Source organism: Scyliorhinus canicula, chromosome 2 (genome assembly GCF_902713615.1).
Source record: "Scyliorhinus canicula chromosome 2, sScyCan1.1, whole genome shotgun sequence".
Lineage (NCBI taxonomy): Eukaryota > Metazoa > Chordata > Chondrichthyes > Carcharhiniformes > Scyliorhinidae > Scyliorhinus > Scyliorhinus canicula.
The window spans coordinates 263,078,698-263,096,435 of NC_052147.1; the positions used below are offsets into that span (position 1 = coordinate 263,078,698).

The 17,738-nt window shown below is 49.0% G+C and overlaps 1 protein-coding gene across 1 annotated transcript in view; it reads right to left on the minus strand.

Moving 5' to 3' along the window:
- arl5a (ADP-ribosylation factor-like 5A) overlaps positions 1-17,738 on the minus strand; it is a 60,672-nt gene that overhangs the window by 16,136 nt on the left and 26,798 nt on the right. Inside the window, exon 2 of the mRNA XM_038790021.1 lies at positions 16,041-16,101. Coding sequence (XP_038645949.1) covers positions 16,041-16,101 — 61 coding nt within the window. The remainder of the gene's footprint in view (positions 1-16,040; positions 16,102-17,738) is intronic.

Sequence of the window (17,738 nt, forward strand, 5' to 3'; positions counted from 1 at the left end):
TTAATGTTGTGTTGCACTGAAAACAACGTTTGTTAGCTAAATTGTTGGAGTCCTTCCTTTTGATTTTCCTTTGTTCCCATTTCTTTTTATTATTTTTGGTCCGTGGACTCAATCAAAATGTGTCTTTTAGCAGTGGGCTTCAACGGAGACAGCCTGCTGGTGAGGACAGTGTGCTCCGGAATTTGTTTTTTTGGAGAGGGGAAAACAGACTCGTCGGCGCCACGCGAATCTTAGGAACCAGCTTTGGAGGAAATTGGTTGGTTCAATTGGCTGCCTGACAACCTGTGGGTTGGCCAGGGATAGAGTTCTGCCCGTGTCTGCGTGGGTTTCCTCCGGGTGCTCCGGATTCCTCCCACAGTCCAAAGACGTGCAGGTTAGGTGGACTGGCCATGATAAATTGCCCTTAGTGACCAAAAAGGTCAGAAGGGTTATTGGGTTATGAAGATATGGTGGAAGTGAGGGCTTAAGTGAGTGGGTGCAGACTCAATGGGCCGAATGACCTCCTTCTGCACTGTATGTTCTATGTTCTTAACTAACAACCTGCAATACAAGGAGTGCAAATAGCTTTTAGGTAGTCTGTCTGAGCAAAATTCGAAACTAGAACCCTGAGGAAAAGAGAGTTGCATTGCAGTTTCACCAATTGGATATAAATAATACAATGGCAACTCAACCCTTACTCAATTCATCGATAGTCAGAATTCAGGTCTTTGTGAATCTAACACATTTGCGAGCAATGTATTATGGGTACTTAAGGAATAACGTAAAAAATTAGAGAAAACATATCTTTAGCCATTTAACAATAATGCTACTGCAATTCTTCAGCTCATTGCAAACTATGTCTTCAAGAAAAGCTATTAGTTTAAAAACTAAGCACGCCAATTACTTTCAACAATTTCAAAAGATAGAATTCATGTACAAGGCAACACATGTGGCTTCAGAAAAAATACTGCAAAATTATAACTTTATTTTTAGCCTCAGGAAGGGCGGCCCGGTAGCACACTGGTTAGCATATTGTTTCACAGCGTCAGGGACCCGGGTTTGATTCCTGGCTTGGGTCACTGTGCGGAGTGTGCACGTTCTCCCAGTGTCTGCATGGGTTTCCTCCGCGTGCTCCAGTTTCCTCCCACATGTCCCGAAAGACGTGCTCGTTTGGCGAATTCTGAATCCTCCTTCAGTGCACCTGAACAGGCACTGCAGTGTGGCAACTAGGGGATTTTCACAAAGTTGAGCAGAACACTCCCCAAAACATTTTGTGGGTACATATGTATTCTCACAACAGTATCAAAAACAACTGAATAGAATATCCCAAGAATAACAAAGCTAAATACTAAATTCTGGAATACCAATAGCTTAAATACTAAATTCTGTAAATAGATGTTCATCTTCATTCTGGTGTGCCATTCCTTGTAAATTTCATGTTATTCAAAAATCTTGACACTGTCCTAAGAAGAGGGGAAATTTGCAGAACAGGCTCCTGATATAACATCTGAAGCATTACTCAACTAACTATGAAGGGAAATGAGGGCTATGGGTAGTACTTGTTATTGACACAAAAATAACTCCCAAGACTGTTTCCAATGCTTTTAAGAAATATTAAAAATTGTAGAGAGTTAGAGGTGCACAAATTTCCTTCAGAATTACAAAGAGTAGCAACAAATTCAGCATAGGATGTGTGTGTGTGCGTGTGTGTGTGTGTGTGTGTGTGTGTGTGTGTGAATTGAGTCAATGTAAAAATGCATTAGATGTTAAGATAGGCTATTTGCCCCTCTTGGCGAGTGAGCAATGTGAATATTACCTTTTGGATCATGCAAATTATCTGAGGCAGAACTACCATTGTTTACTATACAGTATTTTTTATTTCAGTGTTCTTCAAAGTCGGGGGCGCGATCCACGGGTGGGTCGAGGCCGGGTGTCGGGAGGGTCGCGGAGTCGTTGTCCGCGCGCCTGATTGCGCAAATCCCCGCGCAGCAGCCGACTTTTCATAACGACGGCTGCAAGCCGCTGCGAACATGTTTAAAAACAAATTTGGCCGCATTGCGCATGCGCGTCAATAATCGGGCACGCGACTTCCGGTGGCGGCAATGGGAGCTAAGCCACACATTTGGCAGCTCCCGCTGAAAACGGACTTTGAGGCTCTTTTCAGGGCCCCCAACGGAGCTTTATCGGCAAATCCAGACGTGGGAAGAGGACAGGAGTTGACCCCTACGGTCCTATGATCCGGACCAGGAGTGGGGTAAGGAGAAAAACGGAGAAAGCACCCCTGGAAAAGCAGGGGAAGGAAGACAAAATGGCGGCCGGCGGAGGCCCGGAGGACTGGAGGCAGTGGGCGCAGGAGCAGCAGGCGACTCTGCTGCGCTGCTTCCAGGAGCTTAAGGTGGAGCTGCTGGAGTCGTTGAAGGGAGCTGATGGAGACCCAGACAGCCCAAGGGGCTGCGATCCGGGAGCTGCAGAAGCAGGCCTCCGAAAGGGAGGATGAGGCCGTGGCCGTCGTGGGGAAGGTGGAGATGCACGAGGCGCTCCATAAAAGATGGCAGGCGCGGTTCGAGGAGCTGGACAACAGGTTGAGGCGGAAGAATTTGCGGATCCTGGGCCTCACGGAGGGGCTGGAGGGTTCGGACCTGGCGGCCTATGTGGTTGTTATGTTAAACTCGCTGATGGGGGCTGGGTCCTTCCAGGGGCCCCTGGAGTTAGAGGGAGCCCACAGAATTCTGGCTAGGAGGCCTAAGCCGAACGAGCCGCCGCGGGCGGTGTTGGTGCGGTTTCATTGGTTCGTGGATCGTGAGTGTGTGCTCCGGTGGGCCAAGAAGGAGCGGAGCAGCAAGTGGGAGAACACGGAGGTGCGGATCTTCCAGGACTGGAGTGCGGAGGTGGCGAGGCGGAGGGCCGGGTTTAACCGGACGAAGGCGGTACTCCACAGACGGAGTGTGAAGTTCAGCATGTTGCAGCCGGCGCGTCTGTGGGTCACCTATAAGGATCGGCACCATTATTTTGAGTCCCCGGAGGTGTGGGCCTTTGCGCAGGCCGAGAAATTGGACTCAAACTGAGGATCTAAGATGGGGGATGCTGTATAATACTGTACTTGTATTTGCTTGGTTTAATGTAAGATGTGGGTTGGCCTTAGGGTGGGTGGGGTGATGTCGATTTGTCTTTTCTGCAAGGGTTTTTCTGCAGGGGTCCGGTGGACGGGTTCGGGCAGGGGGCTAAACGGGGAGTTCGGGGAGCTGGTGGGGGGGACTGACAATGAGAGTTGTCCTAGGGGAGGTGGGGCTGGGCAGGGCGAAAGCGCGGGCTTTTTTCGGGTTTCCCGCGCTGGGAGATGGTGGGGGCGGAGTCGGGGCTGAGAAACGCGGGTCGTTGCTGGCTGTTTTCTTTTCCCGCGCAAGAGCATGGGGGGGGGGGAGAAGGACAACCCGTTGACGGGCACGATGGAGGAGGGGTAGTCCCACGTGGGGAGGAGTTGGAGGTAGGGTGGGAGTTGCCGGGGTCAGCAGAAGTTAGCTGGCTCAAGGGGGGGGGGGGGGGGAGAGAGAACCAGGTAGCTGCTGAAACGGTCAGGAAGGAGCTGGAGGACGCAGGGGGTGCTGGAGGGGGGGGGGGGGGGGGGGGGTTGCTGCCGTGGGGAACTGGCAGAGCGGGGGACGCTGGCCGGTGGTGAGCAAGGGATGGGGTATGGCTAATCGGCAGGGAAGGGGGGCAGGGAGCCCTCTGATCCGGCTGATAACCTGGAATGTGAGGGGGCTGAATGGGCCAGTCAAACGGGCCCGGGTGTTTGCGCACCTGAAGGGGCTGAAGGCGGATGTGGCCATGCTCCAGGAGACACACCTGAGAGTGGTGGGACCAGGTTCGGCTGAGGAAGGGATGGGTGGGCCAAGTATTTCACTCAGGGCTGGATGAGAAGAGTAGGGGAGTGGCGATCCTGGTGGGGAAGAAGGTGTCGTTTGAGGCGTTAAATGTGGTGGCTGACAGTGGTGGGAGATATGTGATGGCGAGTGGTAAGCTGCAGGAGGAGCGGGTGGTGTTGGTGAATGTTTACGCCCCAAATTGGGACGATGCGGGGTTTATGCGGCGTATGTTGGGCCGCATTCCGGAGCTGGGTGGGGGGCCATATCATGGGGGGGGGACTGCAACACGGTACTGGATCCCCCATTGGATCGATCCAAGTCCCGGATGGGTAGGAGGCCGGCGGTGGCTAAGGTGTTGAGGGGTTTATGGACCAGATGGGGGGGTGGATCCCTGGAGGTTTGCAAGGCCAAGGGCCAGGGAGTACTCGTTATTCTCCCATGTAGGCCTATTCGAGGATTGATTTCTTTGTCCTGAGCAGGGGGCTGGTTTCAAGGGTGGAGGGTGTGGAATACTCCGCCATTGCCATTTCAGATCATGCCCCACACTGGGTAGACCTCGGGCTGGGGGAGGAGAGGGACCAACGTCCGCTCTGGCGCTTGGAGGTGGGGCTGCTGGCAGACGAGGTGGTGGCCGAGAGGGTTCGGGGGTGTATCGAGAGGTACCTTGAGGCCAATGACAACGGGGAGGTCCGAGTGGGGACGGTCTGGGAGGCATTGAAGGCGGTGACTAGAGTGGAATTGATCTCCATCCGAACCCATAGGGAGAGGGGGGAGCAGAGGGAGAGGGAGAGACTGATAGGGGAGATGGTGAGGGTGGATAGGAGATATGCGGAGGCTCCAGAGGAGGGATTGCTGGGGGAGAGGCGTAGCCTTCAGGCCACGTTCGACCTATTGACTACCAGAAAGGCGGAAGCTCAGTGGAGGAAAGCACAGGGGGCGGTGTACGAGTATGGGGAGAAGGCAAGCAGGATGCTGGCACACCAGCTCCGAAAGCGGGATGCGGCCAGGGAGATTGGGAGAGTGACGGATAAAGCTGGGAAGGTGGTGCGGACGTGGGTAGATGTCAGTGGGGTCTTCAGGGACTTCTATGGGGAACTGTACCGGTCGGACCCCCCGGTGGAGGGGGGTGGAATGGGGCGCTTCTTGGACAAGCTGCGATTCCCGAGGGTGGAGGAGGAGCAGGTGGAGGGACTGGGGGCGCCGATCGAGCTGGAGGAGGTGGTTAAAGGGATAGGGAGCATGCCGTCGGGGAAGGCGCCGGGGCCGGACGGGTTTCCGGCGGAATTTTATAAAAGGTATGTGGACCTGTCGGGCCCCCTGTTGGTCCGGACCTTTAACGATGCAAGGGAGGGGGGTGCTTTGCCCCCAACTATGTCACGGGCGCTGATTTCCTTGATCCTGAAGCGGGACAAGGACCCTCTGCAGTGCAGGTCATATAGGCCGATTTCGCTGCTAAATGCCGACGCTAAGCTGCTGGCAAAGATCCTAGCCACAAGAATAGAGGATTGCGTGCCCAGGGTCATTCATGAGGACCAGGCGGGGTTTGTGAAGGGAAGGCAGTTGAGTACGAACGTGCGAAGGCTCCTCAATGTCATTATGATGCCGGCTGTGGAAGGGGAGGCGGAGATAGTGCTGGCATTGGATGAGGAGAAGGCCTTTGATAGGGTTGAGTGGGAGTATCTGTGGGAGGTGTTGGAGAGGTTTGGGGACGATTTATTCGGTGGGTGAGGCTGCTCTACGAGGCCCCGATGGAGAGTGTAGCCACAAATAGGAGGAGGTCGGAGTACTTTTGGTTGTACCGGGGGACGAGACAGGGGTGCCCCCTGTCCTCCTTGCTCTTCGCGTTGGCGATTGACCCCTGGCCATGGCGTTGAGGGAGTCAGGGAACTGGAGGGGCCTGGTGCGAGGTGGGGAGGAGCATAGAGTGTCGCTTTATGCGGACGACTTGTTGCTGTATGTGGCGGACCCGGTGGGGGGGGATACCGGAGGTGATGAATTCGGAGGTTTCTCTGGGTATAAGGTGAACCTGGGCAAGAGTGAATTGTTTGTGGTGCATCTGGGGGATCAGGAGGAGGGGATTGGTAGGCTCCCACTGAAGCAGGCAGGGAAGAGCTTCAGGTATCTAGGTATCCAGGTGGCTGGGAGTTGGGGGGGCCCTGCACAAGCTCAACCTCACAAGGTTGGTAGAGCAGATGGAGGAGGAGTTTAAGAGGTGGGATATGTTACCGCTGTCACTGGCGGGGAGGGTGCAGTCCGTTAAGATGACGGTGCTCCCGAGGTTTTTGTTCCAGTGCCTCCCCCATCCTTATCCGAAGGCCTTTTTTAGGAGGGTCAACAGGAGTATCACGGGATTTGTGTGGGCGCATGGGACTCCGAGGGTGAGAAGAGTGTTCCTGGAACGTGGCAGGATAGGGGGGGCTGGCGTTGCCCAACCTCTGTGGGTACGATTGGGCTGCCAACGCAGCGATGGTGCGTAAGTGGGTAATGGACGAGGAAGTGGCAGCATGGAAGAGGATGGAGGTGGCGTCATGTGTGGGCACGAGCCTGGAGGCACTGGTAATGGCGCCGTTGCCGCTCCCTCCAACGCGGTATACCACGAGCCCGGTGGTGGCGGCTACCCTCAAAATTTGGGGGCAATGGAGACGGCATAGGGGAGAGGTGGGGGGCTCGATGGAGGCCCCAATACGGGGGAACCATTGGTTTGTCCCAGGGAGCATTGATGGCGGATTTCTGGGCTGGCACAGGGTAGGGGTTAGGCGGTTGAGGGACCTGTTTGTGGAGGGGAGGTTCGCAAGCTTGGGGGAGTTAGAGAGGAAGTTTGGGCCCCCCCCCGGGGAACATGTTTAGGTACATGCAGGTGAGGGCGTTTGCCAGGCAGCAGGCGGAGGGGTTCCCATTGCTGCCCCCACGTGGGGTGCGGGACAGGGTGCTCTCGGGGGTGTGGGTTGGAGGAGGGAGGATTTTGGACATATACCGGGTGATGCAGGAGGTAGACGAGGCCTCGGTGGAGGAACTGAAGGGTAAATGGGAAGAGGAGCTGGGTGAGGAGATTGAGGAGGGGACGTGGGCAGATGCCCTGGAGAGAGTGAATTCCTCCTCTTTCTGTGCGGGGCTTTGCCTCATACAGGTCAAGGTGCTGCATAGGGCCCACATGACTGGGACGAGGAGGAGTAGGTTTTTCAGGGGCGAGGACAGGTGTGCTAGGTGCTCGGGGGGCCCAGTGAACCACGCCCATATGTTTTGGGCGTGCCCAGCGCTGGGGGAGTTTTGGAAGGGGGTAGCAAGGACGGTGTCGAGGGTGGTGGGATCCAGGGTCAAGCCAGGCTGGGGACTCGCAATTTTTGGGGTTGCAGTGGAGCCGGGAGTGCAGGAGGCGAAAGAGGCCGGAGTTCTGGCCTTTGCGTCCCTAGTAGCCCAGCGGAGGATCTTGCTCCAATGGAAGGATGCGAGGCCCCCAAGCGTGGAGGCCTGGGTCAATGATATAGCGGAGTTCATTAAACTGGAGAAGGTGAAATTTGCCCTGAGGGGATCAGTACAAGGGTTCTTTAGGCGGTGGCAGCCTTTCCTGGACTTCCTGGCGGAACGGTAGGGAAATAGGCCGGCGGCAGCAGCAGCAACCCGGTGGGGGTGGGGGGGGGGGTCTGGTTCGGTGGGAGGGAGAACTGTGTACAGGGGTTGGTGGGATGTGGCGGGCGTTATTTCTTTCCCTTTTGTTGTGTGGGTGTTCTTTTGTTTTTTCTTTTGTTTGTAGTTGCGTTTGAAGGTGGGTGGGTGTTGTTCTTGGGGTGTTACCGCGGTTGTTTTGTTAATATAGTTGAGATGTTTATATTTTGTAAAAATTTCAATAAAAATTATTTTTAAAAAATAAAAAATAATCGGGCACGCATGCGCAGTGTGGCAGTTATTTTTTTAAAAACGGTTGCAGCTTTTTGTTTCACAAGTTCTGTAGTGGTTTTTATTCATTTATTTTATTCATTTTATTTGTTTTACAAGTTCGGGGGGTTTTCCTCATTTTTGTCATTTACTTTACTCATTTTATTATTTTTTACAAGTTCGGGGTGCGGGTTTATTTGATAAAACTTTACAGGACAAAAATTCAGAACTTTGGACAGATGGAGACTCCGTGGGCGGAACTCTCCGCTCCCGCAAAAAATCGGGAAGGCCATCGTGAACTCGGCCGAGTTTCACGACGGCCTCAGAGGCCGCTCCTCTCACCTTATTCACCCCCACCCCAGGGGGCTAGGAGCGGTGCTCCGTTATTCTCGGCCGCCGGGCCTTGACGCAAGCGTCAAGGCGGCACGCCGAGAATGACGTGACGGCGGCGCCTATGTGACATCAGCCGCGCATGCGTAGGTTGACCTGCTCCAACTCGCGCATGCGCAGCTGACGTCACGACGGCTGACGGCTCAAACCCAGGCATGCGCGGTTGCCGTCTTCCCCTCCGCTGCCCCGCAAGACGTGGCGGCTTGATCATGCGGGGTGGCGGAGGGGAAAGAGTGCATCACGGGCCAGTCCCCTCCCGAGCACGGCCGTGGTGCTCACTCCCCTCTCCGCCCCCCACAAGCCACAAACGGCACTTTGGCGCCCATGTTCACAACGGCAGCGACCAGGTGTGGTTGCCGCCGTCGTGAACCGGTCGGGAACAGCAGGCCGCTCGGCCTATCCGGGCCGGAGAATCGCTGGTCGCCGTGAAAAACGGCGAGCGGCGATTCTTCCGAGCGGGGGGTGGGAGAATCGCGGGGGGCGCCAGGGGGACATGTCGTGAGTCGCTCGGCCCTCCCACGATTCTCCCACCTGGCGTGGGGAGCGGAAAATCACGCCCCATACTTCCGACACAGGAAGGCTTCACCTTCATCTAACAGGTTCCATTGGAGGAGCGTGTACGAGGGCCAAAGGGAGCCAAAACCATTTCCTCCATTTTTTCAGCAGCAAACAAAGTAAGAGCAAATGGTGGGTCGCGCAGGTCAGCCGGCGTGGGTCGCGAAGGTCAGCCGGCGTGGGTCGCGAAGGTCAGCCGGCGTGGGTCGCGAAGGTCGGTTGAGTTGGGTCCCCAGGTGGTAAAAATGGGTCCCCGGAAAAAAAGTTTGAAGAACACGGTTTTATTTTATATAAACGTGTATAATGAAAGTAAAAGAGAATACAAGCACAATACTTTCAGAACTAAAATGTTATTGCACTACTTCAAGAATAAAGCCGTGGAGTCATGGAGACGATTAAATATGACAGCACTGAAACTGACAAAGTGTCATCACCTGAAATGTTAACTCTGTTTCTATCTCCACAGGTACTGTCAGCCCTCGGAGCATTTCCATTTCTCTCTTACAGCTGAACTGACCAAATGTGCAACTTCACTTTCAATCTGTGCGTTTTGGGGTAGGGCAGGGATGCGCAGACCGTGGGAAAGAATTACAGTAAATGCAGTTAAACAATGGTTGCTCACACACAAATGAGGAACAGCATAAGCACTAGGACATTTACATCTCCAATTGACTAGGCGCTGGGCATCATAAGTGGGGTAGAATCTCAAGTGAAATGGTAAAAAAATGTAAGAGAAGTTAATGAAAGCTTCAGATGGGAAATATTTCCCATGCTCTTAAACCATACAAAATTCTTCAATCAAACACTCAGCAGAAAAGCGAGTACTACTACAAAGCTCTCAAGCTCAAAAGAAAACAGCCAAGGTGAGTATCAGTAAGTATCCCAATCAGGAAACTATATACGTGTCACAAAGAATGCTGGCAATACTATTCAAACGTCATGGAATGAGAAGGGCGCCTGCCAAAGATCATGTAATCCAATCTAACTGCTCAATCTACACTGCAAGCACAGTGGATCCTATTCAGCCAAGTAAACAACATTAGTACAATTCTACGAACACAATAGGATTTATTTCAATTGACGTGCCCATGACCCAGCTTCTCTCTCCCATGTAGAAGAAAACCAGCAGAACCTACTAGCATGTTTAAACTTCAGGAACCCAGCAAAATTAAACATGTAATTCACCAACAGTGGAGCTGTGCATTGTTGCCATAAATGCATCCTTAAAACTTTCTTCTATTGAGCATATTCATTAGTCTTTGACATTCACACATTTTAAACTGATTCAGGATTATTTATGACATTTTTATCTTCAATTTTCAATAAAGGTTTTGGCCATCAGTTTTTCTCACTAAAATCCCACTCTGGACACAATCAGGAAACTGGGTACAAATTACACGTGAAATTGTGCTGTTTTTCCAAAGTGAGCTGAATTTAAAGAGTCTCCTCATTCAGTGGAAACTGTATTTTTTTAAATTTCCTTTTCTTTTCATGTACTTCATAATCTGTTGAGCTGCTCGCAGAAAAATACTTTTCACTGTACCTTGATACACGTGACAATAAACAAATCCAATCCAATCCAGAGGCCTGGATATATCACGGCCCTAGCCTTCAACCTATGTCTTGCTGTATCCTTGGACAATCCTCAACACTATCTGCCACTCCACCAACCTTGATGTCATCTGCAAACTTACTAATTGGATCAGCTACATTTTCCTCCAAATCGTTTATGTATACAAACAACAGAGGCCCAAGCACAGATCCCTGTGGAACTAGTCATAAGCTTCCATTCAGAAAAACACCCTTCCACTGCTACCCTCTGCCTTCTGTGACCGAGCCAGTTCTGTATCCTCACCTCACCTTTGGTCCCGTGAGACTCCCGTGCAGATCCACACCATGTGCCCATCCCAACCGATGTCACGACTCTTCTTGGCTCACTCCAGGACCTGCTCCTTCCTCTGGTAACTGGACGATCACTGCTCACGGGTGGCCCAATGTGCCCTGTCCAATTCCGGAGTGGCGAACACTTTCATTCCCGCCCACCAACCAAGAGAACATTTCTGAAAAATACTCGGTAGGCCTCATCCGCTCCCTCAGACAAGCCCACCACTCTGAGGTTCATGCGCCTCGACCGGTTCTACAGATCTTTCACTTTGGCCTTCAGGCCCTTATTCTTATCTGACATGAGCAGCACCTCAGCTTCCAACAAGGCCAGCTGATCCTTGTTCCTCGACAAGGCCTCCTCGAAGCCCTTCAATGTCTCCCTTTGCTCCTTTACAACATTGGCAGTCTTGCCCAGTTGCTCCTGTATTGGGCCCAATGCCGCCTCAATAGGGGCTTCAAACAGCTGTTTAATCTCCTTCCCTTGTCACTCGAATTGGGCATCCATTTGCCTGGCAAACATCTCCAACTCCTGCAACATCACCCCCCGCAATATTTTTTTTAAAATTTCATTTCATTTATTATTGTCACATGTATTTGCATACAGTGAAAAGTATTGTTTCTTGCATGCTGTACAAACAATGCATACCGTACATAGGGAAGGAAGGAGAGACTGCACAATATATTACAGTTATAGCAAGGTGTAGAGACAAGGTCAACGTAATACGAGGTAGGTCCATTCAAAAGTTGGCTAGTTGAAAGAAGACAGAGAGTGGTAGTTGATGGGAAATGTTCAGAATGGAGTTCAGTTACGAGTGGCGTACCACAAGGATCTGTTCTGGGGCCGTTGCTGTTTGTCATTTTTATAAATGACCTGGAGGAGGGCGCAGAAGGATGGGTGAGTAAATTTGCAGACGACACTAAAGTCGGTGGAGTTGTAGACAGTGCGGAAGGATGTTGCAGGTTACAGAGGGACATAGATAAGCTGCAGAGCTGGGCTGAGAGGTGGCAAATGGAGTTTAATGTGGAGAAGTGTGAGGTGATTCACTTTGGAAAGAATAACAGGAATGCGGAATATTTGGCTAATGGTAAAATTCTTGGTAGAGTGGATGAGCAGAGGGATCTCGGTGTCCATGTACATAGATCCCTGAAAGGTGCCACCCAGGTTGATAGGGTTGTGAAGAAGACCTATGGTGTGTTGGCCTTTATTGGTAGAGGGATTCAGTTCCGGAGCCATGAGGTCATGTTGCAGTTGTACAAAACTCTAGTACGGCCGCATTTGGAGTATTGCGTACAGTTCTGGTCGCCTCATTATAGGAAGGACGTGGAGGCTTTGGAACGGGTGCAGAGGAGATTTACCAGGATGTTGCCTGGTATGGAGGGAAAATCTTATGAGGAAAGGCTGATGGACTTGAGGTTGTTTTCGTTAGAGAGAAGAAGGTTAAAAGGTGACTTAATAGAGGCATACAAAATGATCAGAGGGTTAGATAGGGTGGACAGCGAGAGCCTTCTCCCGCGGATGGAGGTGGCTAGCACGAGGGGACATAGCCTTAAATTGAGGGGTAATAGATATAGGACAGAGGTCAGAGGTGGGTTTTTTACGCAAAGAGTGGTGAGGCCGTGGAATGCCCTACCTGCAACAGTAGTGAACTCGCCAACATTGAGGGCATTTAAAAGTTTATTGGATAAGCATATGGATGATAAGGGCATAGTGTAGGTCAGAGGGCCTTTAGTTTTTTTCCATGTCGGTGCAACATCGAGGGCCGAAGGGCCTGTACTGCGCTGTATCGTTCTATGTTCTATGTTCTAAAAGTCTGATGGCAGTAGGGAAGAAGCTGTTTTTGAGTCGGTTGGTACGTGACCTCAAACTTTGGTATCTTTTTCCTGACGGAAGAAGGTGGAAGAGAGTATGTCCGGGGTGCGTGGGGTCCTTAATTATGCTGGCTGCCTTTCTGAGGCAGAGGGAATTGTAGACAGAGTCGATGGATGGGAGGCTGGTTTGTGATGGATTGGGCTCCATTCACAACCTTTTGTAGTTTCCTGCGGTCTTGGGCAGAGCAGGATCCATACCATGCTGTGGTACAACCAGAAAGAATGCTTTCTATGGTGTGATGAGCCATCAATTGCACATGAGACGAGTTGCTGTCCAAAAGTTAGGCTTTAATAAGCTAGAACTTAGCCCTGCGGTCGACTACAATAAATGGACGACCGCCGGGTGTTCTGACTATTATACCTCGGTATGGAGGCGTGGTTAACTCAGCCTCTCGACCAATCGGAGAGCCGTCACATGACTGGTCTCAACCAATCGGTCGAGAGGCACATGACCGACCAGGGCCAATGGTAAGCTGGTGTTCTGCACCAATGGCAGACAGCTATGCAAATCATACCACCACATGGTGCATCTGTAGAAGTTGGTGAGTGTCGTAGGTGACATGCCAAATTTCCTTATTCTTCTGAGAAAGTAGAGTCGTTGGTAGACTTTCTTAACTATAGTGGTGGTATTGGGGGACCAGGACAGGTTGTTGGGTGATCTGGACACCTAAAAACTTGAAGCTCACGACCCTTTCTACTTCGTTCCCATATATGTAGGCAGGGGCATGTTCTCCACTACGCTTCCTGAAGTCGATGACAATCTCCATTGTTTTGTTGACATTGAGGGAGAGATTATTGTCATCGCACCAGTTCACCAGATTCTCTATCTCATTCCTATACTCTGGCTCGTCATTGTTTGAAATCCGACCCACTACCGTGGTGTCATCAGCAAATTTGAAAATCAAGTTGGAGGGGAATTTGGCCACACAGTCATAGGTGTATAAGGAGTATAGTAGGGGGCTGAGGACACAGCCTTCTGGGGCACTGGTGTTGAGGATGATCGTGGAGGAGGTGTTGTTGCCTATCCTTACTGATTGTGGCCTGTGGGTTAGAAAATTCAGGATCCAGTCGCAGAGGGAGGAGTCGAGGTCAAGGCCACGGAGTTTGGAGATGAGTTTGATAGGAATGATGGTGTTGAAGGCTGAGCTGTAGTCGATAAATAGGAGTCTGACATAGGTCTCTTTGTTTCTTGCGTGATGGGTGCGGCCGCCTCTGCCATCTTTTCTCCCTCAGATTCCTTTGTCAGGCTCCAGGGGTTTCCTCCCGCAGCTTTCTTAGCCGAGGCTTTTGACATTCCTCAACAAAGCTTTCCGAGCTCTAATCTATTGGGTTAGTACGCAACATCCCGCAAAACAAATGGGCAAAAAGGATCAAAATAGTGGGACCTTGGCAGGAGCCACCTTTTACATGCCATCACCAGAAGTCAAGAAAGTATTCTTGATATTTAGAAACTTAATCATTAATACTAGTGTGTCAGAAAACAGAGATAGTTTTAAGTAATCTATATTTGTATTTGTAGGTATTGGAAACAAAGTACAGCTTTAATTAAGTTTAATTCTGTGTTTCGGTTTAAGAAAGGGTTAAAACATTAGTCAGCTTCATGTTAAACAAAGGTTCCTGCATGTCTGTTGGTTTCATTTCAAACTGTGCCTGCATTGTAATTGAAGGAAAAGCAATTTTAGAGGTTAAAAAAAATTTAAGCTGTTGCTGAACAACCAGGGGCTCATAGTGAAAAGCAGAAGCTCTTATGGCTCAGTTGGAATCAGGTACCCGAGAAGAAAGCAGCTCTCAAAGAAATTGCCAGCAGAGCAGTAAGGGAATGGAGTAAGGGGAAGAAACAAGTCCCAGGAGCAAAAGAACAGATAGTTCTAGAAACAAGGGAATTAAAAGTTCCAGGGACAACAAGGAGAAAGGGACAAGCTGAACAAGGTACTGTTCACTGAAGTTAAAGGGAAGAGCAAGGTTCTGAGTTAAAGATGGAGCTGAAAAGTGCAGACTTGGTAAAGTTGTCTATCAAGAAGCCAGACATCTGAAGTAATCCTAAGGTTGATGACACCTTAATAGAACCTGTGAGTCAGTGGCTGACATTGGGGCGGCTGGGTACCTGAGAGATTGGGCAGAAGCTTGAATATCTGTGGCAATTCAAGGCAGAGGAATACTGAAACGAGAGGCTGAATTCCTGGAAGTGGATCCTTGGTGAAGGCATTGTTTGCGAGAAGATTCTAAGGCTTGTTTTTTGAGAGTGGAGTTTGGAACCACACTGGTGGAAGAAAGATTCCAGTGAGACCAGTTGGCTCACAGTGTGATAAGTAGCTGGGGAATTTGATGAGAAATCCAGAGAAGTTGTATTTGGTGGCATCTGCCACTTGGTTTCAGAGTGTGGTGTATCTGACAACAGATACACTCTGGTTTACATGGACTGTGTATTTGCCGAGTACAAGATATATGTTGTAACTTGTGCTATCCTTAAAAGGCCGAGTGCACCTGTAAAGATATATATAGGTAGTGTGAAGGAGTATTGTATTGTAGTCAATCTTTTCAAGTTCAATAAACATCTTACTCTTTCGATAAACATTAATCGGCAGTTCTGTGACTGTTCATCCACATCTCTTAACTAAAAATACAGTCCATTGAGCCAGGGTTCCATTCTGAAACCTGATTTTCATTAGTACCATCAGCTGGGATTGTAACATTTGTTGTTTTAATTTCAATATGCCATAGCTAAAAGCTTAGGACACTGGCAAACCTAAAGAATAAGTTTCCTTGAAATGAGTTAAATTTGCAGTCCATTTAACTATAACAAACCCACAAGCTTATGTTTTTGTGATAAAAGATTAACTGAAAACTATGATTGTGAAACAGTAAAAAAAGAAAAGAATTTCAGATGATACATTATCCACCGCACAACTGTATAAGCAAAAGCCAACACCATTCAACTGCATTGAGAAATAAACAAGAGCTGCATCATTTGAGAAGACAACTTGTGAATTGTAAGTGTTATGGGCCAGTTTTAGAAAACCCAAAGTGTACCATGGAGTTCACCTGACGCAAAACGTTTAATAGATTGCGGTATGGTGAGCACACGGCCCACTCTACAGGTGTGGTACAGCAGAAATGGAAAAGTATTTTTTAAAGCAAAACAATGTTTATTCTATGAACTCAAGTTAACCTTTTTAAAACATAGTGAACATCTTAGCAACCATCAATTCAACTACAACCCCCAAAGAGTACAAGACTAAGTAATGCTTACGCTGTCCTTTTAACATCCATAAGACTTACAAAAAACATAACCTTTAATAGAAGCACATCAGGTTAAAGTCACTACTGAAAACATTTATAATTCTGAATTCACCGAATGATCAAGAGATAGTCTTTTCATAGCAGAGAGATCAACAGTATACCTGCTCTGTCTGGCTTCAGTGCAAACACTGAAAACGAAACTAAAACACCCTGCAGCAAACAGCCTAAAACAAAAGTAAAAAGCTGACAGACAGCCCAGCTCACTGTAGTAATAAACACACATTTCTTAAAGGTACTCTCACCACAGATATTTATAAACACCCATTTCTTAAAGGTACCTTCACATGACATAAGGGAGAAGAATTCTCTGGTCCTCATTATACTTACAACTGGTAAAGAATTGTTGTCTTCCCAGCATTGTCCAAGCCAACGATAATTACTTTATGTTCTGAAAGAGAAATAAATTAGCGAGATTAATGAATTTCACGAGATATAAAAAAAGTACTATTTTGTCGTATAAACCAGGATAAAAGAGCAAAAGTTGTAACATTTTCAGCAGTCAATGATATTGGGTTTTGGAAATAACCATCTGAAATACTGTTGGGAACAAATTGTCTATCGCAAAGATAGATACAGCAATTAGTTTTGTCGGACAATATTCTCAGTGCATAAGATTATTGGGTCAGATCTGAAAACCCTTTCATTGAAAGGGACAACAATGGCAGCCTTGTGATTTTGCAAAAGCATAATTTTCAGTCCATAAGTTACTTGAATTATTTGTGCACTTCATCTAACTTAAAATCTTTAAACAAAAAAAGTTACATTACTCGTGTTCACCAACTTGATATTCCAATCTATGGTAAATGAATAAGATGGGCTATAAATGTTCTACATTATGTGGGCTATAGAGTAAAGCAGATTGCTGTTTGTATATGATGATATTCTGCCCTACAGATTGCTGTGGAAAATTGTTTTAATATGAGGAATAGACATTAATAAGTTTGAATTCAGCTTCTCTGCCATCAGGGCAGTCATACCCAATGGGTATACAGTAGTCCCCCTTTATAATGCGGGTGTTGGGGTCCAAGACAGCCACCCGCGTTGTATCCGAGCCGCGGATATCCATGATGGGGGTTTTAAATTTATTTAAAAATCTATGCTAGCGCTTCCCATTGTGAGTCTACGGGGGGCGGGGGGAGAGGTCAGACCCCCGTAGACTCACAATGGGAAGCGCTAGCATAGATTTTTAAATAAATTTAAAACCCCCATCGTGGATCCAATTAAAACAGTGTCAATTTCAGCGGCCGGCTCACTTTGATCCGGAGAGGGAAGCTGCTCTCACTGAAACAATCAGCCGGCCGCTGAAATTGACACTGCCCGCTGCTCTCTCCCTCCAATCCAACTTTTAAGTTTTAATGTTTCTGGTTGGAGGGAGAGAGCAGCCGGCAGTGTCAATTTCAGCGGACGGCTCACTTTGATCCAGAGAGGGAAGCTGCTCTCTCACTGAAACAATCAGCCGGCCGCTGAAATTGACACTGCCCGCTGCTCTCTCCCTCCAATCAGAAACATTGGGCAGTGTCAATTTCAGCGGCCGGCTGATTGCTTCAGTGAGAGCAGCTTCCCTCTCCGGATCAAAGTGAGCCGGCCGCTGAAATTGACACAACTGACAGTTGGGGTCCATAAGCCCCCCCGCGGTATATCGCAAACTGCGGTATTGCGGAGCGCGGTATAACGGGGGACTACTGTATTGCTGTCAAAATTTAAGGGATTCACCCCATGAAGCTACTTAAGCCAGAAAGAAAGCTGCACGTAAAGTAACAAATAATATCTATGTATTTATGTATCTATGCCATTATTGGGATCAGCATTTCTGGTGATGACCAGTGGCTTTTATCAACTACCAACAGTCCTGCGGCCAATCCTATAACTGAATTATATTACACGTCACAATGTTTGAAATAGTCCATACTACTCGGGTGTTTAAATCCCTAATTTAACTGAACAAAAAGTATTATTTACAGTCATAACAACGTTTATTGAGCAAAACTTAATTCCTGCAAATTGTTGGAATTAAATGTGCATGGG